At 37.4% G+C, this 26,539-nt stretch overlaps 2 protein-coding genes across 4 annotated transcripts; one reads left to right on the top strand and one right to left on the bottom strand.

Moving 5' to 3' along the window:
* The first annotated feature begins 1,191 nt into the window (after positions 1-1,191).
* Positions 1,192-9,346, top strand: mmp19 (matrix metallopeptidase 19). Of its 2 annotated transcripts, XM_027033050.2 has the most exons (10): positions 1,192-1,315; positions 1,405-1,521; positions 1,897-1,988; positions 2,278-2,411; positions 2,859-3,068; positions 3,855-4,100; positions 4,739-4,861; positions 4,968-5,132; positions 6,073-6,200; positions 6,486-9,346. In XM_027033050.2, the coding sequence occupies exons 2-10, from the start codon at positions 1,423-1,425 to the stop codon at positions 6,720-6,722; spliced, it is 1,434 nt and encodes a 477-aa protein (XP_026888851.2). In that variant the 5' UTR covers positions 1,192-1,315; positions 1,405-1,422; the 3' UTR covers positions 6,723-9,346. The 2 variants fall into 2 exon arrangements, with proteins under 2 accessions (XP_026888851.2, XP_026888850.2); XM_027033049.2 differs by having other exon boundaries at positions 1,192-1,521.
* On the bottom strand, positions 8,216-24,529 carry LOC113592245 (transmembrane protein 198-like). Of its 2 annotated transcripts, none has more exons than XM_027033051.2 (6): positions 24,212-24,529; positions 13,715-13,925; positions 12,939-13,213; positions 11,727-12,030; positions 11,285-11,433; positions 8,216-10,245 (listed from the first exon to the last, which is right to left on the bottom strand). In XM_027033051.2, exons 2-6 carry the CDS (start codon positions 13,866-13,868, stop codon positions 10,096-10,098), a joined length of 1,032 nt encoding a protein of 343 aa, XP_026888852.1. In that variant the 5' UTR covers positions 13,869-13,925; positions 24,212-24,529; the 3' UTR covers positions 8,216-10,095. The 2 variants fall into 2 exon arrangements, with proteins under 2 accessions (XP_026888852.1, XP_026888853.1); XM_027033052.2 differs by having other exon boundaries at positions 10,157-10,245; positions 11,262-11,433.
* Positions 24,530-26,539: the final 2,010 nt, after the last annotated feature.

Raw genomic sequence — 26,539 nt, 5'->3', positions numbered from 1 at the left:
CATGCACCATCATGGAAGTAGTATAGCTAACGAAAGCTAAACTAAAACTGTACAGTGTATCAAGAATGAAATACAAGAGCTGTATTGTGCAAACTGTAGCTTTTCCAATTTTGCTAAACTTATTCTCTGAAGTATGAAGTCTTGTAAGAAATAAGCCTGGGTTCATAATGAAGTCACATGCTACACTCTAATCCCTCACTAAAAGTGTGGTGCTCCAGAGTGCTTCAGCTAAAGGGTTTTCTGACCATATTAAATAATTTTGTTTTGTGCTTTTGAGCCTTAGTCCAGACTAAATAGCCTGGATCAAAAAAACAAACAAACAAACAAACAAAAAAAAACAACAAACAAAAAAAACAATATCACATGGTAGTTCTACATAACTCCGTGTTATGGAGCAGCAGCTTTTTTGTGTCTCCAAATTTACCAGGTGGATCCAATAGTGTATGTCATGGTTTTACTCTGGGTACTTTGCAGTCTGCACATACACGGAGGCTTAAAAGAATAGCACAAATCACATATGGAACTCATTCTCCAATGCTGCTTGAGTAATTTAGTTTGTTTAAGTGTGTTTTTTTTTTTTTTTAAATAAATCATAAGAAGGTGCAGTTTTTCCGCTTCCTTGTCCGATGGCTCCCCGTTTCACAGAAATTACAGCTTTGAAGACCAATTCAAACAAGTGACACGACGGTAACTCCTTCATCAGAAATTCTCCCAGCACCCCGGATTGAGATTAATGTGTGGATATAACCCTTAAACTGGCATTGGACCGACCTTTTCTCGCTTCACCCAGTCATAACACGTGGACGCAAACCTCACTAAATCTTCCTTAGAGCTCTGGTTGGTTTGGCACTGAAATACGTCGGTTAAGCTTTTTCTGCCTTGCCAGAACATCTCTCTGCCATATTATTTAAACATTAGCCATACTGTGGTTCAGGTAGTCTTGGAACACATTTATAACACGTTGAAGTTTTGCTGCCAAGATTTGCTGAAAAGATTGAAACATTTGCGTAAGATAGTTGCGCAGTCACTGCAACATCAACGCAATGCTTGGGGACAATATAACTTAGTTGTTAGAGCAACGCGGCAAGTAATGGAAGCAATCCAACTCAAGTATCCACGAAGAGTTCCACAATAGTTTAACTTCTGGTCTGAGGTCGAAAAACGAAGCGCAGTGCCTGTATCTTGCGCAACTGTTCCTCTTATGGAGCAGTTCTGGAGCTCGCAGTAATCGGAAATGCATTATTTAAGGTCAGCTGGACCAGCGATGACTCACTTTGGTCTTTAACTTATAAACCTCACGGATGAACAAGCAGAGGTTGGTGCTGCATATTGTTTGAGTATCCACCCAAAACGTAAACCGGTATTTCTTTTATCAGTTTCATTATTTAACTCACTTTACCAAAGAAAAATCGGCCGGTCGAGATGGAAAACCTGGTGCAGTCAACATTATTCCTTGCCGCTGCGTTATATGCCGTATCCTCTACTACAGTGGACAGAAGAATGGAGTTCACGGAGGCAATGGTGAGAAGAGAACGTTTCGAGTAATCGCTTCTTAAAATAACATTCAGAGTGTGTTTGCACTGTTCACAAGCGGCATAGCTTTTTCATACAAGAAAAATTGCCTGTGACTGTCATTAACATTCCATTAAGATTGCCTGTTAATTAATTGCCTGTTAGTGCGTGACAGCCTATTGTGTAGCCTATGTTTAAAATCAACTTTGTTAACACACGCACACAGACACACCCACACACACACACAGACACACAGACACACACACACACACACACACACACACACACACACACACACACATATATATATATATATATATATATATATATATATATATATTGGGGGGGGTGAAACCTTTTATTATCTGACTTGTCTGACTGCAGACTTATCTAAAGAAGTTTGGATACCTCAACATTCCACTAGATATGCAGGCACAAGAAGACACGAGCGACAAGGATGTGACAGAAGCTCTCAGGTAAAAATGCACAAAACATGAAGGACAATGTATATATTGCCCCCCCCCCCCCCCCCCCCCCCATGAAGGTAATAAATGATGACAAAAGACTGCGTGAATCTCTTGTGATATTCCATAAACCGTAAACAGTCCGTTTAAGGAAAATATGCTTTTTGTTATATTGCTGGTGAAACTAGTTGTATTCCACCAGGCAGCTAATGTAATGCTCAGGCCATTTTAATATCTTCATTCCCAGTGCAAGGCTACACATTATCTAAAAATGTATACAAATTTTTCATATAAATGACAGAGTGTTTCAGAGAGTGTCAAGTTTGCCAGTAACTGGAATACCTGACAAAGCTACTCTTTTGAAAATGAGGCAGCCACGTTGTGGTGTAGAGGACCCTTTCAACCAAAAGTCAATGAAGTACAGGCGGTTTGGTGGTAAGTAAACTCCATATCTCTGTGAGTTTCTTTATCTTTAACTCTCTTTATTGTCGAGCAGCAGAATTTTGCAGAGAAAATGAAGGAAGTGGAATAATCTAATTGCTATTTTTGTTATGTAGTAACTTGAAATATTGTATTGTATAACACAATTTTCTTCATGCTGTAGTGCAAGACTGGAGATAAGATGTTGAGGATCCTTAAATCTTAGCAATGTAATCATAATAGTCTGGGGGAGGGTAGCAGCCTGCAGTCATGATTCCAGGAAAATGACTCATCCTAAACATTGTTTGAAATTGGGTTAAAGCCTCTTCTGGCATTTTCACGAAGGAGAATTTGTCTCTTAGAAGCTGGCAACTGCAAGAATAGTAAACATTTCTGTATTTCTGGAGTTCAGGAGTGAGTGTAATACAGGCCTGTGACTCAACTTTTCTGTTTATTTTTCAGGAGTCTGGAGAAAGAGGAATCTAACGTATCGTATCTATAACTACACCCCAGACATGGGGAAGGCTGAAACACAGAGTGCCATCAGATCTGCATTCAAATACTGGAGTGATGTCACTCCCCTAAGTTTCAAGGAGGTTGATTATGGCAGAACAGACATTAGGATCTCGTTCCATAAGAGGGAGGGCTGTCCCTCACCTTTTGATGGGCCAGGTATGGTGGTATAGCCTGCAAAAGCTCTAGATGTGCTATATGTAAAGTTATTAAAACAGCCATTAAAATAACTGGCACAAAAGGATCAATTGTCATCACCCATTCCTCCTCATGCGTTACTGTAGGAGTTGTCTACTGTGTTACTTGCAAGAGATGTCATCAGCTTTACATTACAACCAAGAGAACCTTACTCATTGGTTTGTTGAGCACCTTCAGCCCATCAGAATTAAGGATTTGTGGTTTCTAGTGGCAAAGCATTTTAATGCTAATGGGCATTACATTAATCACAAATCTGCTTTGCCAGTTTTGCAAATGGCAGTAATGAAATCAGGAAACTCAAAGCAAATTATTCACTCGTACAGAATCTAATTTTATATCACCTCTAAATTTGTTTATTTTTACAAAGTCAGCAGGGTTTGACAAAAGTAGACCTGTATTATTTCCTCACTGGTCTATATTATTTCAGTCAGTTCAGTAGGAAAATTCTGGAGTTCATTTGCAGTTAGCTTTGGGTATTTCTGCAACCCATATTTCTTAAACTATGAGCTCAGATCCTAATGTACTGCCAGTGGGAAACCTCTGCGAAAGTCAGGGACAACAGACTAAAGCCATTTCATGGAAGGATGGTCTCAAATTATCATGTATCACTATGTTAAGGTCTTAGACCACAACTGTGCTATACCAGCAGCCAGCCATAGTAAGATGGTGCCAGCAGTCGACTAGTACAGTTTTGTCTCAAATCAGTCCATGTTTCGTTTAAACTACAGAATCTCGTTCTGCCCATAGGACATGTGCTTGCCCATGCTGAAGCGCCTCCTTCTGGAATTGTTCACTTTGATGAGGATGAGTTCTGGACAGAGGGCAAGTACTATGGTTCCAATCTGCGCATTGTAGCAGCTCACGAGATAGGCCATGCCCTGGGTCTTGGCCATTCCCAGTATAGCAGTGCACTTATGGCTGCACACTACACTGGTTATCGAGCCAACTTCAAACTGCATGCTGATGACATCCGTGGCATCCAGGCACTATACGGTAATGTTATGGTGAGGGATTGGTGTTTACTTGCAGATTGCATAATGACTTTGTGTTTGCATTAGGTAACTGGTGATGTCTGTTGTTGTTGGGGGGGGGGGGGGGGTTGTGTTTGTTTGTGGCACATTTTTTGTGAACTTCCTTGAAGTAACTTGTGTGCAGTTAACATGAGATGTAATTATATGGTATTGTGTGACTAGACATTGCCAGGTACCAAAATGATGTTTGATAGGTGTACAGTGTTACACCTGTTGCAATCCAAAATTTAATACATTTTTGACCCTTTGTTGCTTCTCAGACAACAAAACTCAACAACAAAAAAACAACAAAAATTTTTTACAACATACCTGTCACTACAAGTTGATTTTTGCACAGTGAGACAATTTTATTCTGTAACATCCTCAACCAGTGATCTGCACAAATATCTTATTTAAAAGGGAAGTTCTCAAAAAATGTTGAGGAGTACAAGAGCAACTGTCAATAAACCATTTCTATGTGTGTAACATGAATCGGAACTCTAGAATAATAACACAAGCATTACGATGCAATTTATAAAACTCAACTTGAACAATACTGAATCCATATAACACTGTTGCTTATTATATATGTTGTGTATACTGACACTTTTTTCCTCTCAGGTAAAAAAATATCTAGTACAACCACAGATGAAAATATTTACATCACAAACCCCACCACATCACCTTTCCCAAAACGTGATATTCCAGATCCATGTGAAGCCAAGCTTGATGCCATTATGTTGGGTAAGAAAGTAAAGCCCCATTACCTAAAACCTATGAATTTCAGTCATGATGCTTATTCCAAAGGTCTCATATAATCACCATAAAATTCTGTTTTGGTTTATATCAGGTCCTTGGCACAAGACGTTTGCTTTTAGTGGGGATTATGTGTGGACAATAACAGATGTGGGGCATAACCCTCCCATAAAGATCAGCCGCCTGTGGAAGGGACTGCCAGGGAAGCTTAATGCAGTTGTTTATTCTCAGAGAACCAACAAGACCTACTTTCTCAAAGGTATTTCTTAAAGCTATTTTATACACGCTTGTGTTAGTCGACTTCATATGGTGCCCTTTGTAAATAAACAAAAATCATAAGTAATTTAGCATTTACTCAGCCTTTGAGAAGTTTTATTTCTTTGTTGTACAGTAGCTACAACAAAGCTATAGGAGCTATAGGAATTACTTGTTTGAGAGCTTGTTAGAAAATGTAAAGGACACAATAAAATGCTGTTTTTTGATTAATATTAGGGGAATAAGTAGGGCAAAAATTGTGAAATGTTCTTGTTATGAACTTTTTTAGCTATGACTCTGCCTGGAAACTTAGCAAGGCCATGTTCTTCAAACAGCTGCGTCTTGCTTCTCATAAAGTTTATGTAAATCTTTTTTGGTTGGTTAATGACTAACAAATGTCTCATCCTGAGTCAGTCCTTTGCTGAGCATTAAATGTTGTGCAGTAACTTGTAGATTTGTCATCACAGAGAACATGAGTCCTATAATCAGAGATTCCAGCATTGTTTACCCTTAGATTGGTGTACTGAATTATGTATGGAAAACATAATTCTGTACACTGTCCCTAATTTACCTCAGGAGAAATATTTGTTCAGGCTGAGGAATAAACAAAAGTTGAAATAGCAGGGTTTACATATAAACCAAAGAGATCTATGTGTGCACAAAACATTTGCTGACTTTTGATAAAGATTTTGCTGACCAGTTGATATCTAATATAAACATGTATTTCACTGCAGAATCACCACTGGCAGTAGTTCTAAAAATAGGTTAACTCTGGTGAAAAAAAAAAATCTTCCCAGTGTCATGATTGTCATGAACTGATGACAAGATAGAATGAGAGGATGCAGGAAAATATAATCCACCTCTAGATTATTTTTCACAAATCTTTTTTTTTATTTTTTTTATGTATTCTCTTTTGCATGCTTGTTCCCACCTAACCACTTCAGGTGATAAAGTGTGGCGGTTTACAAATTTCCAACTTGATTATGGATACCCCAAACAGCTGAGAAGAATCCCTGCTAACATTGATGCAGCGCTGTATTTTGAAAAGAACAAGAAAATTTTCTTCTTTAAGGTAGCATGCAACTAAATGGGTCTGTACCAAAGTTCCTCCTGAAACAATGCAGTGTCATTTATGACCTTAAGGAGGCAGTGGCATTGCATCCATAACATTTTACAGCACTAGAATACTAGTACTATTAGTATTCAGCATTATCTTTTCATGCATAATGATTAATCATGTACTTATTGTGCCTCTGCATCTGTTTTTATCTTAAACTTTCCATCATACATTAATATATTATGTGATAGACAGGATTTGTGTCTCTGAAGGAAATATGAATTTATTGTCTTGCTACAGGGCTCAGGATACTGGCAGTGGGATGAAATGGTTTACAATGACCTCAGCATCTATCCAAAGCCCATTTCCCGACTCTTTACTGGTGTTCCATCCAGTCCTGATGCAGCTTTCACATGGACCAATGGCAAGATCTACTTCTTCAAGGGTGACAAATACTGGCGCATGAATGAACAGCTAACTGTTGATCCTGGATACCCCCTCAGCAAACGAGAGCGCTGGATGAGATGCAACCAATGAGACTCTAGAGGGTGCTCCATGCTTTGAGATTGCCTTCAACTGCAGTGTAACTCTCTGGGACATTGTCACTGTTAAGTCAGACTTTTGAGTATTCAGAAACACTGCTGTGTGATTATAGCTATGTTGTGGTTTTTGTGAGCTGAGAATGGGTAACATTTCAGTTCCCTTTGGCAGGCCTAAACAATTCCTTTGCTAAGAGTGAAGTTCTTTCGTGTTATCACATGGTAGCTAATTTCAGGGAACAGACCTCAACCATATTGTCGGTGCACTGAAAAAGAGTGGCATACACTCGAGTATGTTTGCCATTTATATATTATGGTTTGGTATTTTGTAGCAATGCACATGTATAGATCAAAACATGCCTATATAGAGATTAACGGGTGTACTCAATATGATTCTTTCCTTTGTACTTCTTAGAAGCTGATATATTTCTGTATTCAGTATTTCTTTGGATTTAATTTTGCTCAGTAATATACTAAAAATAGTATAAATATAAATTTTCAGTAAATATTTTCACAGAAGACTTACATTATGAATCAGCTTTTGTATATGAGTAAAAGAACAGCAGCTTCTATCAGAAGTGCTAAGGTTAAGGTTAATATAATTATGGCAAAGAGCAGCAGTGTTTGGGCTGTGAGCTAAATGACCAAAGGCTGGTGGTAGGGAGAAAGAGTATGCTTTTTAAATGCTAAGCAGTTTCATACATTTTATGGCACTGTTATGGATTCACTTTATACTTATTTGTTGTAATAGACCATTTCAAGTTTGATATGTCAGACCATGTTTATAAGATGTTCAATTATTAAAATTACTAGATTAACAACTAATACATTTTAACCCGAGTACGAACATTCGGCATACTTTATACAATGTTTTTTTAGCATTTCTCTATGTTCGAATTTAGTTTTTCATCATTAAAATTAGCAACTGTTATTGATTTTTAATACTATTGATTTTTTTTTTCCCCAGCTAAACACACCCTGTCCCTTGCCATAACTAAAGACAGTGTATGATGTCTTTGTAGCTATCATAGAAAATAATTATGTCAGCCAGTTGTTAAGGAAACATTTCACAGAGCTACAGAACCTCATGCTGTAAGATCTCAAGTTCTAGGCCCATACTGATGTAATGAAGGTTTGTTTCCAAATAGTGACATGTTGTTAAAAACAAATGTTTCGTAACACTATTTATTTGCCAGGACCAATGGATAAATTATGTGTCCTGTGATTCATTATAAGATATAATTTCATCAACTGTCTTTCAACACATTTCCTGGTTCACTTGCACACTGGCTCTGTTTCTGTTAAGATGGAGAATTTGCTACAAGACCAGGTATTTAGATATATTTAGAACATGTATTTAGAACATATGGGAGTATTTGTTGTGTGTCAAATAATATATGTGAACACAGCCTTAGAAATCCGCTTTGAGGTCATCAGCATACTTTGGTTGTTCAAGACATAACAGAGTAGTAAAAACAAGTAAACAAATGCCTCAGTAATACTGTTTTATGAATTTCATAATTTCTTAAACATTTTACACATATTACATTCATGTCCTAAGAAAGCAACAACCACAAAAAGCACTGAGTATACTTAGTGACACAGGCATGGTAAAAATGAAACTTGAAAATATTAAGTCTGAATGAAAATAAGGCAATGTAAATATAAGGATGCGAAATAATCTGGTACAAGCGGATGATATTGAAATAAATTGGGAAAATGGAAATAAATCGAGATTCAACAATTATCTTAATCTGACCACAAAACACAGATTAATAAATAAATGCACTCCTTACTTTATCATCTTCTATAGGCTCATTCTAGACACATAGCAAGACCAATTCATTTTAGTATACAGAAAGGATTTAGTAGTATGTAACAAATATGAAAATCCTATAGTGTAAAAAGAATTAAATGTGATTTTAGTATTCTAAAAATAACTATTGAAGACAATTAGAATACAAATATGTAGATAATCTGTGTCCATATATCTCTTATCATTGTACCACCTTGAAGAGGTGTCCAGACTTTTCCCAAAACAATCATGTTATCAGAAAAAACCTAGTCCAAAACTGCTGATAAAACTCTCAGCATATTCATACACCTTCAGCATAAAACTATAAACATGAATCTTACTATAAAAACACTATACAAATAACTCAATTATAAAACATTTTACAATCCATATTTTAAAATTTTAAAAGCTTAAAAGACACTTCAGTTGAAACACCTATATAGTACCTGTACTCTCTTGCTACTTCAGTTTTACAGGTGTGAGTGGACAATCACAAACAATTACAAAACAGTCCATTTACTGCCTTGCACAATGTGTCAGTCACCTTCTACACCACCCACTGCTGGTCACCACTGCTCACCATTACTGTTTGGGTGGTGGACCATTAACACTAACATATACAGACATGGTTGTGGGTACTGATCTAGTCCAAGGTCATCGGGAGCAACAGCGTTGCTGGGGGCGGGGGGTGTGTTTTTTAAAACCCGTTACCCTGGGTTAAAGTGTTCTGCCATCAACAACATCAAGCCAATAGTTATCCTGTGGCCAGGGACCATGAATGAAGGACTAGAGGACACTTAACCCAGACTGTACACGTCAGCAGAAGGGCAACAGAGTACTGTTCTCCTAAAAGAGTTTCTAGTAAGGTAGTTGTGGCTGGTGTATGTAAGGCATAGCCTTGATAGACAGCTTATTAACAGGCCATATTAACCTCTAAATCGCCTCCTGTCTAGATTAAGCCACTAGAATTTTTTTTAAACTATACTCTTAAAAAAGTCTAGTTTTATGTAGTACATTCCACTCTCAATTAAAATACCCCTACATCAGCACTACAGTTAACTGAGAAGCTTCTACTATTAATGGCACACTTTAGGCCATTTTTCATAAGGAATTACCTAAGGACACCTCTGGTATTAATGCTGTCTGTCACTCTAAAATTCAAATATATTTTCAAATCGATTTATGTTTAAGATCTTCTATACTACATAAAGAACAGTTGAAAATTAAATGATAGTGCCATTTGTGTGATAACATAACAGGGCTGTGCATTATATAAATAAATTAACATTTAATCGGTTTATTGATTATTGGTCGACAGTGAAGAGCACAGTTGTTGTTACAAATATAAGGCCTTACTACATCATCACACCCACACGCAGTGTGATCTTGTGTCTAGTTTTTCCTTATTCCCATAAATAATGTATAGCATGAGAAAGATCACCATTATCAAAATCTTGTCATTACAAATATTGTGATAGAAAATTCAGGTCTTATCGCTGACCCTTAAAACAAAGTACCATGCTGTCATGCATTCTCCTTACCCAGATTGCTAATGCTATTGTCATAGAATGCAAACTCAGGCACGTGCTGCTGGTGCGGTGGCCGTTAGGGGTACAGTGGAGCCAGTCTCATAGTCCAAATCAACCACAGTGTGATTGGCAGTACTCAGGCTGCTCAGAGACGTGCCTGTGCCCATCTGACGGTCTCGAAGACTCTGCAGGTAGCTCTGTGTGTGGTACAAAAAGAGAAATGACAGTAGGTGGACTGACCTTGGTGTGCTATCAAACTCATTTCCTTGCTTTATGGGTTTTAACTATAAGGTGCAGCCCACTTAGACCCTTGGTAAACATGGCCTCCTAATAATGTCATATTAACCAAAAAGGTAATTCTCACTCCTCTCACCACAGTACCTCTGAGAAACATGTGACTGCCTACTGTCGCACCACTCAAACATGCATCACATTTGTGAATGAGTACATATCAGTCATCAGTCAAAAATAAGACACATATAACACACATACAAGATATATATATATATATATATATATATATATATATATATATATATATATATATATATAAATATATATATATATATATATATATATATATATATATATATATATATATAGAGATATATATATATATATATATATATATATATATATATATATATATATATATATATATATATATATCATAGTACTTTTATTTTTTGTAGGGTTTTTTTTGTATAAGTTACATTGTGTGTGTGTGTGTGTGTGTGTGTGTGTGTATAAAATTAAGGGTGTAACACTGATTATCTCACATAGGCATGGAAGAAGGTTCACATGGCCAAGCATGTGGACTGTCTGGGAGTCAGTATATTTCTTATTTTTATTTATAAAGAGAATGTATAAGATTTTGCCTTTAATATACTGTGGACATGCTTGCTTTGCACTATAAATACTTGGTTTGACTCAGACCTTGGTTTGCTGTAAGACAAAACATAGATTTAGAAAACGGTTTCTTTTTCTGCATATGGTGATACCTTGCAATGAGTACAGTAAAGTGATACTTTGCGAGGACTATAATCTGTATGGCTGGCTAAGGGGCACAATTTAGTGGTCACGGCAAGTTCTGAATGCTCCAACGTGTTTATGAGGACTAGAGTTGAATAGCTAAATCGCATAGCTAATTTAACACATGTCCATGTAAACCTGTGAAAAACATTTGCACATTTTATTTAAGAAGATAAATCACCATTAGGTTCTTATGAAACTAACTGGTGCTAGGAGATCTCCAGCATAACGTTTAACAGGAGTTGGTTTACGACGATATGTTCCCTCCTGGCCTCCAGACAGCTGGAGCTTTTTAGCATCCTTCTGTCTTATTCTCATGAGCTGGACTCTCTTCTGCCTTCTGCTAATGATAACTGAAACAAAGATTGACAAAGGAAATTAGTGTACTCCTACCCAAATAAACAGAAGATATGAGATTTGTAATGTTCAAACTTTAGCTTGTGTGTTAATAATAATAATAATAATAATAATAATAATAATAATAATAATTATAATACCAATGCTATGTGTCAAAATGGAAATACTGCTTTGAAAGTCAAAAAACAAAAGCTTCATGTTTGTCTTTGTCATATTTCTCAGACTGTATAATGATTAAGGCTTTTCTCTACCAGTTAGGATCAAAATAAGATACCCAATCTTCCCTCACCCTCTGTGTGCGAGAAGCCTTCTGCTGTAAGCTTCCACTGTACCAGCATGCCCGTGATACTGAGCGCGGGCCAGATGCCCAAGATTACCCAGCTGTACCAGCAGAGAGGCACGGGATTTGGGACAGAGCGCAGGCGGTCGTACACATGTGTTGCCAGAGCCAGCATCTCCACAAAATAGTCAGCACACACCACCATGATGGCAGCACCAAACACAGCTGTGGAGAGCATGGTGAAGAGCTTCTGCCACTGAAGGGTGAAGACCGCACACAGCATGCCTGCGCCAAGAAGAGCACCAAGCGGTACCTATGACGGATACGCGAGTCACCATTAGTTACGCAGCATGTACAGTATGTAACCTTACATAGTCATCTCATTAAATATTTAAAGCTTAAGCACAATACAATTCATAAATACATAAAACATCTGTGTTCTCGGACAAAATTCTGACATTTGAATATGAAACCTGCACAAGTCACAATGAACAAAATTACCATCACTACACATTAATAATTCCCTTTTAAAGAACTAAGAAAGCACTGACCCAATATAATTTATTATCTCATGATGGAAGTTCTAAAGGTAATATAAGCAGATTTAAAGTGATGTGAAAGTGAATTACAGTTTTGAAGAAGCACAAACATCCTAATCAAATGACATTTCTAAATAGTTTTTACAGTTGAAGAAAGATTGGCTGGGTAACAACTCTTGCAAGAAGTGTTCTCTCCGGGCGTCATCTAGCCCAGAAGTTGGACAGTATGGGATACTACATCCAAGCTTTCCAAATTGCTTAGTTTAGACATTTTGTAGAGGAGAGTGCGATTTGAGGTTAGAACTAACAAACCCTTGACTTGACTATCAGTCCTTCCCAATCAATGGGAGCAGTCATTTATATGCTCATGTACTACATGCACTGAATGCTATAGCAGTAGAGGGATTTCAACCTCGAACCAAAACCAAACCCAACAGCTGGTCAGGCTTCTTGGAAACCTTAATTTTTTTAGCCCTGTAAATGGCTAGTCTTATTTTAACACAGTTAACTACCTAAAACTAAACTCTTTCCAAAGCAAAATGACTAAAATATTTAACTGGGGTATAAACGCTTGGCATGCTTTGCAACCCCCCAAAGTCCTTAAAAGTGATCTGTAGTTGTAATGGAGAAAACTGCATATAGCATTTTTAACTTGGCACATATCACTTTAGCGCATTCGTACCCAAACAGTGCCTGGGGTGTAGAACTGGTAGGTAAGCAGCAGTCCAGCTAAGGCGAGCAGGAGGCCCAGAAGGAGGCCAGTCATGAATAGGCCGACACTGCGCACCAACATGGTGACCAGGCCGCACAGCAGACCTATACCCAGGCCGATCCCCGCACTGGCCTCCACGCTCAGCTGGGTGTCCAGCACTCGCTCTTTATGACACAACAGGAAGATGATAACAGAGCCAAACATCAGGCCCGAGAGGAACATGACAGCTTTGAAGCAGCGGTAACCTGAAAGAGAAGTCAAATATTTAATGAGCCATTTTACAACTCTGGCCTTTGACCATCTTTTAGGATTGAATAGGGCCATTGCAACCTAAAAGAAAAATGACCACATTCATATTTAAAGCATTAAAGCTTTAACTTCAAATGACTATGACTTGGGGTTTGATGTTTTCCAGTTTCATATACTAACTATATTAACTTAGAAGGATTGGAAGTGGTTGAGGTAAAATAAATAAATAAATAAAAGATTAAGATGTAATGTCCTGCAGTAGGCAAAGTTGTTAAAGTCTATCTTACAACTTCATTTGACCATTTTTGTAACTCATCAATTCATATATTTTGGATTGCCTAAATGGATGATGGGATAAACTTTTGAAAAGCCACTTTTGAAATGTTCCTTAAACTCATCCATGTGCAACAGTAAAATATAAAAGTATTTTTCATAATTGGCTAGTCATTTCATGTAACATCATAAACAGAATATTTCCACTTTTAGTCTGATCTTACCAAAGAAGCAGTAGATAATTCCAAAGAGGCAGCACATGGAGCAGATTACAGCAGGGATGACATCATACTTCCTCTCTATCTCCAACTGACAAGGGTCCACCTCCCCCAGGCCAGTTGCTACCTCATCTGAGACCAGCCCTGCCATGTCCGTCATTTTGACAAGGGAAAGAGACGGATTATCTCCTTGAGTTCATAGGGATCGAAGAAGCACCTAAAGGCAAAGAGAAAACTTGGTCTGTCAGTGATACTCTGAAGACATGATAAGCACTCATACAAAGCATTCAACACATGTGGCCTTACTATAAAGTCCCATCTCATGGTTTAAAAAAAGGCCCTTGAAAGCAAGCCATGCCAGATTTAATGAAAGCCTACAGGGACAAAATCACTAAAAGCAGAATATGGCCACACCCAGCTCCCCCACTACCGCCTCCTACAACCCCCCCCCCCAAAAAAAACCCCTCCAAAACCACACCCCACCACCCCCCCCACACACACATGCGCACACACACACCACAAAAACAAAAACTCAAAGAGGATGTGAAATCCGTCAACCAACTGTTACTTTTTTCCTGGTTGCCAGGACACTTAGTGTGGTACCCCCTGTATCCCTGCCACATACCACAGATTGCTGCAGTGCTTACATATGTACCAGGGACCAGGGAAAACTGCATATGTAGTTTTCAGTGAAAGATACATTTCTGAGAAAGCACAGAAAACAAATCACACCAAACACAAACTGTTCACTGAATTCAACTACTAGTGGCAATACCCCCAACAAAGTCATACAATAATAAATGAACTACTTGTGTTACTTTACACTTTTGCAATTCATCATAAAGAAAATTAGCTGTCTCAGTTTTAGGTACAAGAAAGCATATTCATATATATGTAGTGATTTTCATAAATGAGTGACTCCATAAATAAACTTTAGGCACTTTCACTGCAGCCAAAGAAAGTGCCTCAATACAGAAGTCCAGCTGCTGCACATTTTGCAATGACATCTGATTCTGGAATAATGGATCCAGCGGAACCTGCTGGAATGTCTCAGACAGGCTGCACACACCAAATGTTGAGGCAGACAGCACTAAGCCCTCTTAAGATTCTGTCATTAGCTTGAAGAATCACAAGAATGCAACATTCGCATTCAGCATTTGAATTTGGGCATCTTCAAATCTGTCTTGCCTGATAAAATGTAAAAGTGTTGAATGCCCTTTTTGTAGCATTTCTTGTTTTGTGAAAATGTTCATTATAAAACTACCTGTTTGTATTCAGAGGTCTCAGTAGTCTTGGTAATCCAGACCTTTATTTTTATGTATTAAATTATTGGTTTTTAATTTTTCTCGCCATTTAATGGTACATCTAAATATGTTTTAAACCTGGAGGGCCACAACTTAAACAACACACAATGATTTTTCAGTAACAAATTCACCTTTTTCCTTCACATTGCAAATACTGTCCAAATGCTGTATTTGACATAATTTTGTATAATCTCATGCAATGGCTTTGAGATTATGGGTAGTTTCAAAACCTCCTTTTCTTGGGTGATTTTTGTTACCACAATGTATCAGAGACCAGGCGGCATTATCTTAATGTTTGAGAATGCCTAGTGTTTTCACCACATTCAGCAATTTAATCAAACAAAAAACACTTCACAAAATCCTGTCCTTAATGACATCAAGTGCATACTGAAAAACATTATGCCATTTGCTAAAAGACTTTTTCCCCAGGAAAACCGAGAAACGTAAACTGGCAGAACAAGCTTTACAAAGTACAAAGTATCGAGTTGCAAGTAAATATGACGTTAGTCCGTGGATTACAGGAGTCAGCAGGGGCTAAACTGTAGTTTGCCTGCCTTGTCTTTGGGGAGGGAGCAGTGCAGAACTGACGAGCAGTGTGGACACTATGCTCACTCTCTTTTCCTGCTCTCATCAGATGTCCCAATGATCTCATCCAGTCACAATGCAATTACACCGAACTATGTTTTCAGGGCAGCAGAAAAACAGCCAGCAGTTAGCCTTAATCTACCTTTTCTTCTTCCTCTCCTTCTTCCACTCACTCAAACTCTTTTGCTCTCAGTCTCCGCCTATGCTGTGTATAAGAAAAAGGCCAAGCGGAAAGACAATTACTCGTCTGCTCACTTTTTCCACAAATGGAGGGGTGTTCTTGCATGAGTCAGTTCCTCTGCTCACTCTCACCACCACCAAACTATACCAATGTGCAGGTCATCTATAAGATCACGAGACAAGTTAAAGATCAAGTAAAAGGATCAGCACAATAAGCTCAAAATGTCAGATCAGATGTGTAGTTCAGAGTATGCACATGCACCAAATCAGTAACATCTCTTGTAACAATGAAAATTATAATGCTAAAAACATGTTGCAATGCACACACACCCTTGCCCATGTTCCTGGTCTCTGCCTTTCCATTACAAAGAAAAGCTCTGTGTCACAGGCATATGTGCGCATGTGTGTGTGTGCGCATGCGTGAGTGTGTAGAGGAGAATGAAGCCATTATAGGGTGATACAAAGGCTTAGATCTCTGGCTATGACCCCATCTGCTTGCTAAGCTTGTGGCATGCTTAGAGAGTGAGTTTGTGGAGCAAGGCTGATTGGCTGGATGCACCAAGTTCGAAATAAGTTCCGCCTCGTTGCATATATCCTACTTTTCAATTGGCTAGGAGAAATGACTGACATGTATTTGAAAAAATGTAGCCTTACACAAGGGACTTAGTTAACAGCACTGCTGCCTGGAAATCAAGGCTGAAAAATAGGTTTGCCTGCTGGTGTATATGCAGAAATGGAGGTTTTCAGATTTAAAAAAATTGTATGTTACATTAAACAGATAATGGTAACTTCAAGGGCTGATATTGTAATGCATGAAGTGCAACAGGTTCACTGTATTCTGATCACACATGGCAAAATCATGATATTAATTAATATCTAATTATGAAACTCTATATCTTAGTGCTTCCTTGTGGGGATGAAAAAGTGATCTGATAAACTAGATTGGTCTGGCTAGTAACAGGGGTCATGTCAAGGTCAACAGGTCATGTTCAGGCTACAGTTGAAGGCATGGCCCTATGAAAGCCCTTGAAGATAATGTGTTAAGCCCTAATTCACCTAGATTTGTCTCAATGGTGGAAAAGTAAGAATATTCAGAATGTTTAACTGAAGGGATGCGAACATAATAAACAAAATATATTTACCAAATCCTTCCTAGTATTTTTTCCTGCATTAGTTTAGTCCATTGCTAGGTTTGTGATTTTAACATCTTTATTCTGCTGGACTCTTTTCAAATGCCAAACAGTATTGTTTTAAGGATGACATCTCCCATTCATATCACCTATGCAAATCCATAAAACTGAGATTGAGTGCTTTGAAGTATAGACAGCCAAGAGCAGGATGGAGTGCAAATTTTACAAGTAATTGCCTGATGTAGTTCTTGTGGGTATGTGTGTGTGTGTGCAATGTTTGAGTGAACCATGCTGAGCATGAGAACAACTGAAAAGGAGAACGATGTGACAGAGACGAGACAGAGACGAGCCAAACCTATATAAGCCCTGACCAGAGCAGAGATTTCTTGCTTTCCTGATGCAGTCTAAAGTGAAATGATTAGAATGGTTTTAACCACAATAATTTGAACTCAAGCTTGTGTCTTTTCACTTGAGAAGACACAATGAAAATGCTAAATACCCAAAGCAGGAGAAGCAACTAGGGGAGGCATCTGGCTGTAATCAGGGCTCTCTACACAGTCACCATAGTTACTAACAAATTTGTTTAGGGCGTAATCATGCCAGAACTGCATCGGAAGTAGCTACATTTGACTACAGCTAATTATTAGATAGCTGGTTGATAAAATACACAAAGTATCTTCATTTTTTATTTCCAAGTGTCAAAAAAATAAAATCATAGTGCTGACCAATGGTTTGTATTACTTGCTAGGATATTAATCACTTCCATGGTTTATTTTTTCATGTAAATTTAAGTTTAAAAGCTGATTATTTACAGCCATCTTTCAACAACAATCTCTTGTGCCTATAATTGAGATAAAAGAAATGTACATTCTTTATGCTGCACTTTATTTTAGCATTGTCTTTAATTTATATTTAATCAAATTTAATTTCATTTTGATTTTTTATTCCAGCATTCTTATCTTTCCATACCATTTCTTTATTTCATTATCTTTTTATAATCATTTTATCCTTCTCCTATTTAAAGCAATTTGAATGACCTCCCAAATATGAAAATGTGTTATACAACTTGCCTTGACTGTCCATTTCTTAACCCCCACATACAAGGACGGACAAATGTTACTTGTGTGAATTGTGTGATAATCAACATTATGACACAGATAGAGTAGATCTATTTATAGTGGTAAATAGAGATTAGGTTGAAAAACATTTTGATATTTATTTTTCATTTAATTCATAAAATGCTTATCTAGATCACCTAGCAAGCAGAGAAATGCACCAATAAATGTACATGATTTATGGAAATCTTATATTATTATTTTGTAAATGTCAGATGTTGAAAGTACATTAAATCTTAAAAAGCATTACATTTGGTACAAAATGCATTCTTATTAATAAAGATTTGCTAATTATTTGCAACACAAAAGAAGCGCCTATTAATCAATGAAAAGTAATTAATTCAGATAAACAGCCTTTAGGTTCCATTAGTACAATGCTCAAAAGAATAAAAATTGAATACTGAGCCACAAACTGTAATGCTTTCAGACCAGGAAAATATATTACATTTTTTAAAAAGTTTCCGAATCCAGGCCTCAAGAACAACCTTTTGCACAGTACCAGTTTCCAAACCTCACCTGAATCAAGCAGTCAATGGAACTGAATTCCTGGTATGAGGACGGTTTGTAGAATTAAAAATACTGAAGTTATGAGAATGAATATTGTGTCACCATGATTGTGAAGATTATTGTGTTGTAGACCAATATCACAAATCTTGAAAATATTATTTGCTCGAGAGTTAAAATCTTTAGTCTCTGAATATGTACTTTAATGTCTCTGTGACCCAAAGACAGCCTACGATTATCTTCTGGCAGTTTCAGTGACTACTGCTATGACATACGTCTTAAAACAACCATTCTTTAATGTATTTTTTGGCAAAAAGAAGCTGCAAATGAATGGTAAAACCAGAGTATTGTAATTTTCTAGCATTGTGGGTTTATCACCAGAAAATCTTTATCATATAGTCAAACTTTCATGCAACAAATGTTGACCACTGGACTCGCAAAGCCGGCTTTACACAGTCTGCTACTGATATAAATCCACTATAGACTACTAATTTTAAATGTCAATTATTAATTTCACTTTAAAATTATAAAACTATAAACTACATTCCTAGCATTATTTGCTTTATGCAATCAAAAATTATCCTAGTCATTCTGAGCTTTAAGGATGTCATTTTTTAAGTGGCCACACTACAATTACAATGCAGGTTTGATGCTCATTAGTAAAATACATTAAAATTGCTTATTTGGTGCTCCCCAATAATAATAATAATAATAATAATAATAATAAAATACTGAAATAAAAAGCTGATGCGTCATCATCAATGTCTCTAGTATAACTTTTTGCCATTCCAGGTCATGGCAGGACTGGTGCTGTTGAGGGGTCCAAAAGGGACCCAAGATAGCACCACAACATTTACTTTAACCTTCCCTGACCCCTTAAATCAGGAGGTAAATTTTGATATCTGACCTCTTAAACTCCTCTGCCATTCACAGGATAAATTAGTAGGGCAGGAAGCAGGATCTTTCTGGTTGACCTTTCCCCTCAGGGCCAGGAAACAAAACAGGAAGAGGAAGACATGGGAGGGAATGTGTCACACAGACTAAAAGGATTCACACTTTTCTGAACACATAAAATGCAACCTCATGTTTTGTGTCTGCATAATGCTCAATAATCTAACCTTAAAAAGTGAACAACAAATTCTCTCAATTATCCTAATGTAGTTTAAAAGAGAACCAAGGTGCATAATTTGTTGGGCCAAATTTTAACAAAATCTTTTATACTAATTTTTACAGTGTTTGTCAATTGTGTGCACTGGAGGCATTTACCACAGCACCCTTGAGCAATTCTATTTGCAGTGCTGATTACAGGCTACTTGAAACACTAAATTGCCACCATTATTCTTCGGAGAGAGAATGGCAGGTACCTGCAGAACTTCTGCTCAAAATGAAAATGTTCGATCTAGCATTGATTACAGCAGCCACTTTATGTCGCTACCAAACTGACCAGTGACAAAGTCACAAACACAAATCATATTTTCAACAATGTTTCAACAGTGTTATCATGAACTGCAAACCCATACTATTGCAGGGTGTGCTTACAACGTGGAGCTTGGAATGAAGGAACTGGAGTAACATTTGGCAAAAATCTTCAGGTTTCCAAACTTACTCAGATGCATTGCAAAAGCTGATTCAAAGGGGACAGCTGGTGAATTTACTCCAGGCTCCAGCCCATGTGGGAAAATAGTGTGCTCCATCAAGCTGGAAAACAGCTTACTTACTAAATTATATATGCCAAAACATCAGACAGAATGAACTAGGCATTTGTGGATTCCCAGCAAAGAAAGGGCAATAATGCACTTACCAGATTGTTACACTTTTGTGTAACAATTATAATCGCATTTAAGTACGTTTCCGCTTTTTGTTGAATGTCATGACCAAGATTACAATACAGATTTCCCTTCTGAAGTATAATCATATAAGCTCACAGCATCTAAAATTATACAAAAACATTGAATGATTGCCTACTGCAGCCTACACTGATATTTCACATAGCCCATGAGCTACATGTCCAGAGACACTATTATTTAAAGCTGTTGTTATGAAGTTAGCTCTTGCTAACTTCCACCACAGAAAGGGTACAGACCCTCTGTCCAAACCCTTATCCAATGCCCATCCTTCCAAGTACAGCCACGCTTTTCCTAGCCTTCCAAATGCTGTGTACATGCGTACAATAAACAGACTGGTGAAAGGACTGTGCCCATGTAGAAAAAGTTTACTCATGGGTTAAATAAAGCCAGACCATGCTGAAATGTTTAGCTGCGGATTACAAAGCCCAAGACAATCTTGGAGATCTCTTTTTCCTTTAGAACCTTCCTTTCCTTTTAGTTAAAACTATCATAATGTAAAGCCAGTTTACCTTTAATATTCCTTAAAACAATGCATTAAATCTTTTTGCATTTACTTACACCCTCTAAGCTATGCCGAAGGCTTAGAATTTACAGTACTAGTTATACAAATGAAAAGGTTTTTTAAAGTACAGTAAAAAGGAATTCACAGTCCTTATCTGACTGAAGTCTGAAGAGTTTGGCTTCTGAAGCAAACAATAGAAGCCTTTACACTGGGAGAGTGTAGAGAGTTTTGTATAGCAAAAGAAAAAACGTTTTACACAATAAGTGGCATTTATCTTAAAGTCACATGTCCACTCCTCTGAATGGGTGGAATTATGTGGATTCTGAATTTTCATGTACTTCCACACAAATGCTCAACTGTAAAGCATGAAAAGGTAATCAAATTACAAGCATCAAGACTATTCTCTCTCCTGGTTTCCAGATAGTGGCACAAACTTTCACTGGCTGTCCGGACAGCAGAATCCCTTGCAGTCTTCAAACGCTGTCTACTTGTGGAATATTTAGAATGACCATGGATCCTGTACCTGTTGGTAACCGAACCTCTAGCACATATAATTTGATATTGTTTGTTATATCACTGTTGTCTGATACAGAGCTCACACTTGTTTCACACTTCTAGGTATCAGCATTCATAGTTCAATGGTATCTTGAATTCTAACCTACTGTACTGGCTAGGATACATTCTATGAGTAAATGACAAAGCACTTTTGTAAGTCACTCTGGATAAGACTGCCTGCTAAATGCCGAATGTACATAGTTTTAGAGTGAAAAAGGAGTCAAGGTAAACTGATGCATCACTGTTTCTGGAGACCACTGTTAGAGAGCACCACCAGTAGCAGGTTAGCACACTTTAAAGTAAGTTGCTTTCAAATGCTAGTAGTGAAATTAATTAATATACCAAAATAATCCACTAAAAAGAAGTGGAATAATGTAAACAATTTAACATTGATAGACACCTCTAATCATTAACATGGGTGTGACTGAGTTTAAGTATGTAACAAATTATAATCCTCTACATACATGAGCACATGAAGTTCTCATTTCCCTCCAAAGACACATGGACACATGATGACAATCCACCCTCCTACATACACATTAGCTAGTCTCTGATCTATGCAAGTATAGAATCAAGTCTGTTGTTTGAAATAAACATACAATAGACTGTACATTTCACCCTGAGATTTACTACCAATCTAAGGGCTTCATTAATGGCCTGTCCAATTGTTAATTTTGCATCTCTAAAAAAACATATCTTTTGTTACCTCTCCCCATCAAATGTCTAAGTAAGGAAATATCCACCCTCTCTAGGCCTGCTGTTCTGTAAAAGTGTATATGACACATTTATATAAATGTATATAAACTACAAATTATGAGATATGACTGCCTGTAACTAAGGCAAAATGAAACCATGGGCAACTTTGGTGTGCATGATTTCATGTTAAACACTTACAATGACATTCCAGTTTTGGAACAAAAAAGGGATTGGTACCTAAATTAACTGCAGAAGACAGCATAAGAAGCTTGTGCAAAACATTTTGCGCAGGGACTAATAAAAGGTAGTGGTGGAGGCCTCAAAGTATAAAATACAATGAAACTGAGATCAGTGCTTAATAACTGCATAACACGAATGGAATATCATGTTTTGAGTAATTCAATACAGATAAAAGACAGTGTCTAATTGAAAGACTTTTTAAAGATATTTTACAGTGTAATTGAATGAACTAACATAAAAAGTGTTATAGCCTTAACTGCATGTCACTACATATGAAACACACAGGCTGCAGGTTTTCAGACACAAATTATCATTTGTTGACAACTGAAGTCACTGTACGGGAATTCCCCATTCAGAACCTATTGTAAACCCAGGATATGCTCAATCCATGTCACGAAAACTGGCCCTTTGTCAGTCATAGCGATCTGCACCAAATATCTTTATGGTTGAACAATGACTATTGCATGTTTCTGTTACCATTTAATGACTATTCCATTTTGATCTAATTTCCTTTAGACGTTGAAGACAACTGTAGCCCAAGCTAAGTCAGTTTAAGTATTATTGTTGAACCGTGTTCCTCCTCTATGATGTAAAACAAACTCAAAAGCATTTGGCTCGACACCAAGCATACACAAAAAGTGAGTGGGATGAAACACTATACTTCAAGCCCAGCTTCACTGTACTACACACTGTACCAAGTGGCAGCCCTTGTGCACAGAGGCGGCCTTGTTTCTCAGTGAGGCGCCAGTGAGAGGGGGCTTCAAAGATCAGTTTTCCCACATCACCTTAAGAGCACTTGCCCCAAGAGTTAAGTGTGAGAAAATGAGCAAAATAGGAGTTTCAGGCTCCAGTGTATTTAAACAATGTGCAATGCTGAGTAAAACGCATCTTTATAGACTACTGGCCTGAGACACCTCTTTGAGGATTACCATTTCCTCAGCTGACCATTGTGTGCAGCTGCTGACTTCATTCTACATGTCCTTTTTAACAGAGCAAAGCAATCTTGCCCTCCACATGTACTAAAATGCATTGTTTCACTCCAGAAAACACGAGTTAGATCATCTTTAGAGAAAATCATCAAACTACTCTTTAAATCATCAAAACACTACTAGTCAGCAACAAAATATGAAAAGCTTGAAATGAGGGGTTAATTTAGCTAGCACACGTTTATTAAAAAGTTATTAGCTAGTCGTATGTAAGTCAATCTCTAGGAAAAACCACTAGCCACCACCACTAGCTAACGAACTATGCAGGCAACGTCGGCTTTTGACTACGAATTGTAATTTTACTTTCTTTCAGGCAGGGGAAGGATGGTTTGTGTGTTTTTTTCCTAGAGTTCAGTAAGCACCAACGGGTTCAAGCCAACTGATCGAGAGAGGTGTAGATGGTATGTAACTGGAGATGCAGTGTGACCACATGAACCCAAGTTATGTACCACTCCACGTACTCGTAACAAACAACCATTACGTCTTACAAATCCCTAGATCAAACACTTGAACAAATTCTGTATATAATCCTCATATAATTTTTAAAAATCGCGATTACATGAGATCTCAAAGCAATGAGAGATGCAACGATGTTATCCAAGGAGATACCTTTTATAAAGGAAAAGCATGAAATAACAAATAAAAACAATCTATATGAGAGAACAATTGCAACGCAAGCCATACAACTTTTTAATTGCACACATTTTACTGCGCTACACTTTGACCATGCAAACAAATATTCATAATTTAGAAAACAAGCTATTGAAAGTATTTAAACAGTACTTAAAACAGCACTAAAACCCTCGATAAGAATATGGTACAGTATCATTTCAACCACGCTACGTTAGAACAAACTTACCGACGATTGTCAGCGACGTGGATATTCTGTCTGCAGTGATCGATAAACCAGAAAGGAAATCGCTGAAACGAGATGGTTTCCGAAATGTAAACGTCTGACACCCCGTTAAAAGAGTGCAAGGCGACGACGATCCAATTTTAAAGTTAACATATTCAGCGTTTGTTTTCCCAGAAGTTAACCTTGTAAAGGGGTGACAACGGTTAGAAACGTAGATTGCAGCCTTTTCGCTCGACAGTTATTCATGCGTTCAAACTCTCCAAGCATTCTCTGAAGAGGGTTGCCTTGCTTGGCTTGCTGATCACGTCTGGAAAAAGTTAACTGATTGCGACCAAAGGAAACGGTTTTCTCCCTTCCCACTCCATAACCCCCTCCCCCAAATCTCTTCCCACATTGTCTCAAGCAGCAACGGTAATTTCAAAGTTAGAATTATGTAAGCCATTGTTATGTATACTCTCTCTCTTTCTCACCCAAAACCCTACATCAAATATGGCTATTGCTAATGTTATTTAGATAGGGGGTATTCTATATATATCCGAGCTTTAAAAGTAAACTTTAAGTGTTTATGAATAAACTATAGGTGATTCCTCTTGTGCTAAGACCGATTCAGTATAGTTGAAACCTGTTTTGAGGGTTGGATGCATTTTTCCTTTCTCTCACCATCTGCTTGTACACGCTGGAAACAAGCCTCCTTAAACTAGCTTTTATGATTTATGGGGCCTAGTCTGAGCAAAATGTATGCTACTGATTTAAGAGACTGCAAGACATCACTTTGAGATCGAGGACATATGGAACCATCTTCAAGAGTACATCTACATTACCATAACCTACAGTATAAGTGCTTTTTAACCTTCAGTCTTTCAAAACAACGGAAACTGCATAACGGCAGTTGTGGGAAAAGTAACTGAAAACCTGTGATAGGAAGTGAAAATACCTTAAAGAATCTAATCCGGGAAGCAGAAAAAGATTCGTTCAAAAATAATCACAAAAATAGTCTTCTTTCACAATAAAGATATAAAAATATCATTGAGCTGAGTAAGCACTTCAGCAAATTCATAAGTGATGGTGAAGAGTATTGGATAAGCAAATGTACCAAGTGGCATATTATTTCGTGTTATTAAATATTTCCATCATTTAATTAATTTAGAGTGAAACCGTGTAGTAAGTATACTGAATGAGGGAGCCATGAGGATCATCAGCATCTCCATTAAGATGTAGTGCTGAAATCTCAGCTCCAACATTCCCCATACAGCTTACATTACACCCATCATAACTGTTGGGTTGCTTAAAACTAAGTTTTAAGAGTGTATCCCTCAAATACATGCTAGGCTAAACTTCTAGCCCTAACCCGAACTATTTAGAACTCTTAACTTATTTAATAGTCATGAGACCTTGATGCAGCCACACAAATTTGCATTTCAAAAAATGTTCTCGATCTACATTGGGGAACTCAACATTGGCACATTGTTGGGGAGTTCTTCCCAAAATGCACACAAATATTATGGCAGCATATTCTAAACAAGGACATGATCCATGAAGGTTAAATGGTTAAAAGGACCACAGAACTCAAGTTTCAGAGAAAACTGTACATAGAGCATATATTTCAAGATCTACCATTTAGAAACCGCTTGTTAGTAGTCAGATAAAATATATTACATCAATAAACTGCTTCAGTTAAAAAAATAAATAAATATACAACAAACTATTAATGACTGAGTTGATGTTTACATCTATTTTCTCTACCATGTTTTTAAAAAAGAAGCCAGCTAACTGGCAACTTTCAAATGAGGTGACCAAATGAAAAATCTCCCAGTTTCCAAATTTTATAAAACATTTTCAAATCCTTTAAGTAACCTTTTAGCACAAAAGGCTGTCCAACTTCTATATCATACAGAATATATTCCTTAGCATCTCCTTTAGTTTTTCTCACTTATGCATGTCTCAAAAACAAAACCTTACAAAAGTTTTGGACTCCATTATCACATAGCAACAGCTCAACTCTGTGAAAGTAATCCACACCAGCTCCAGTGTTGGTCACTGGGGTACACTCTAACAATGCCACCCACAGACATAAGCACACATGTAGAGCAAGTTGTTTTCATAGCTTTTTTGCTACTTTAGTGCTTCACACGCCCTCTGAGATGCTCAGGAACTACGATATTGAGCTAAAAGCTGACCGGATGTATATGAGCAAGAAGTGGTTAACTGGCTCCATATGTGTGGAACAGGAACCGGCACATCTGTGGTAAGAGTGGGGAACCCTCGGCATTGATTTTAGAGCAGCCCCTTTTCCCTAAAATGTACCATTCTCTCCATCTTAACATCGTTTTG

Source organism: Electrophorus electricus, chromosome 20 (genome assembly GCF_013358815.1).
Source record: "Electrophorus electricus isolate fEleEle1 chromosome 20, fEleEle1.pri, whole genome shotgun sequence".
Classification (NCBI taxonomy): domain Eukaryota; kingdom Metazoa; phylum Chordata; class Actinopteri; order Gymnotiformes; family Gymnotidae; genus Electrophorus; species Electrophorus electricus.
Note: the sequence above shows the minus strand (reverse complement) of the source record. Positions and strands in the feature narration are given on the sequence as shown.

Bases quoted from the DNA above. Each gene is read 5' to 3' on its own strand.
- mmp19 (XM_027033050.2), top strand. From the start codon at position 1,423: ATGGAAAACCTGGTGCAGTCAACATTATTCCTTGCCGCTGCGTTATAT. The intron at 1,989-2,277 runs GTAAAAATGCAC...TATAAATGACAG, and splicing joins GATGTGACAGAAGCTCTCAG to AGTGTTTCAGAGAGTGTCAA. The intron at 2,412-2,858 runs GTAAGTAAACTC...TTTATTTTTCAG, and splicing joins GAAGTACAGGCGGTTTGGTG to GAGTCTGGAGAAAGAGGAAT.
- LOC113592245 (XM_027033051.2), bottom strand. From the start codon at position 13,868: ATGACGGACATGGCAGGGCTGGTCTCAGATGAGGTAGCAACTGGCCTG. The intron at 13,214-13,714 runs GTAAGATCAGAC...CTTCTCTTTCAG, and splicing joins AATTATCTACTGCTTCTTTG to GTTACCGCTGCTTCAAAGCT. The intron at 10,246-11,284 runs GTTAGTTTCATA...TACCACACACAG, and splicing joins CTGGAGATCTCCTAGCACCA to AGCTACCTGCAGAGTCTTCG.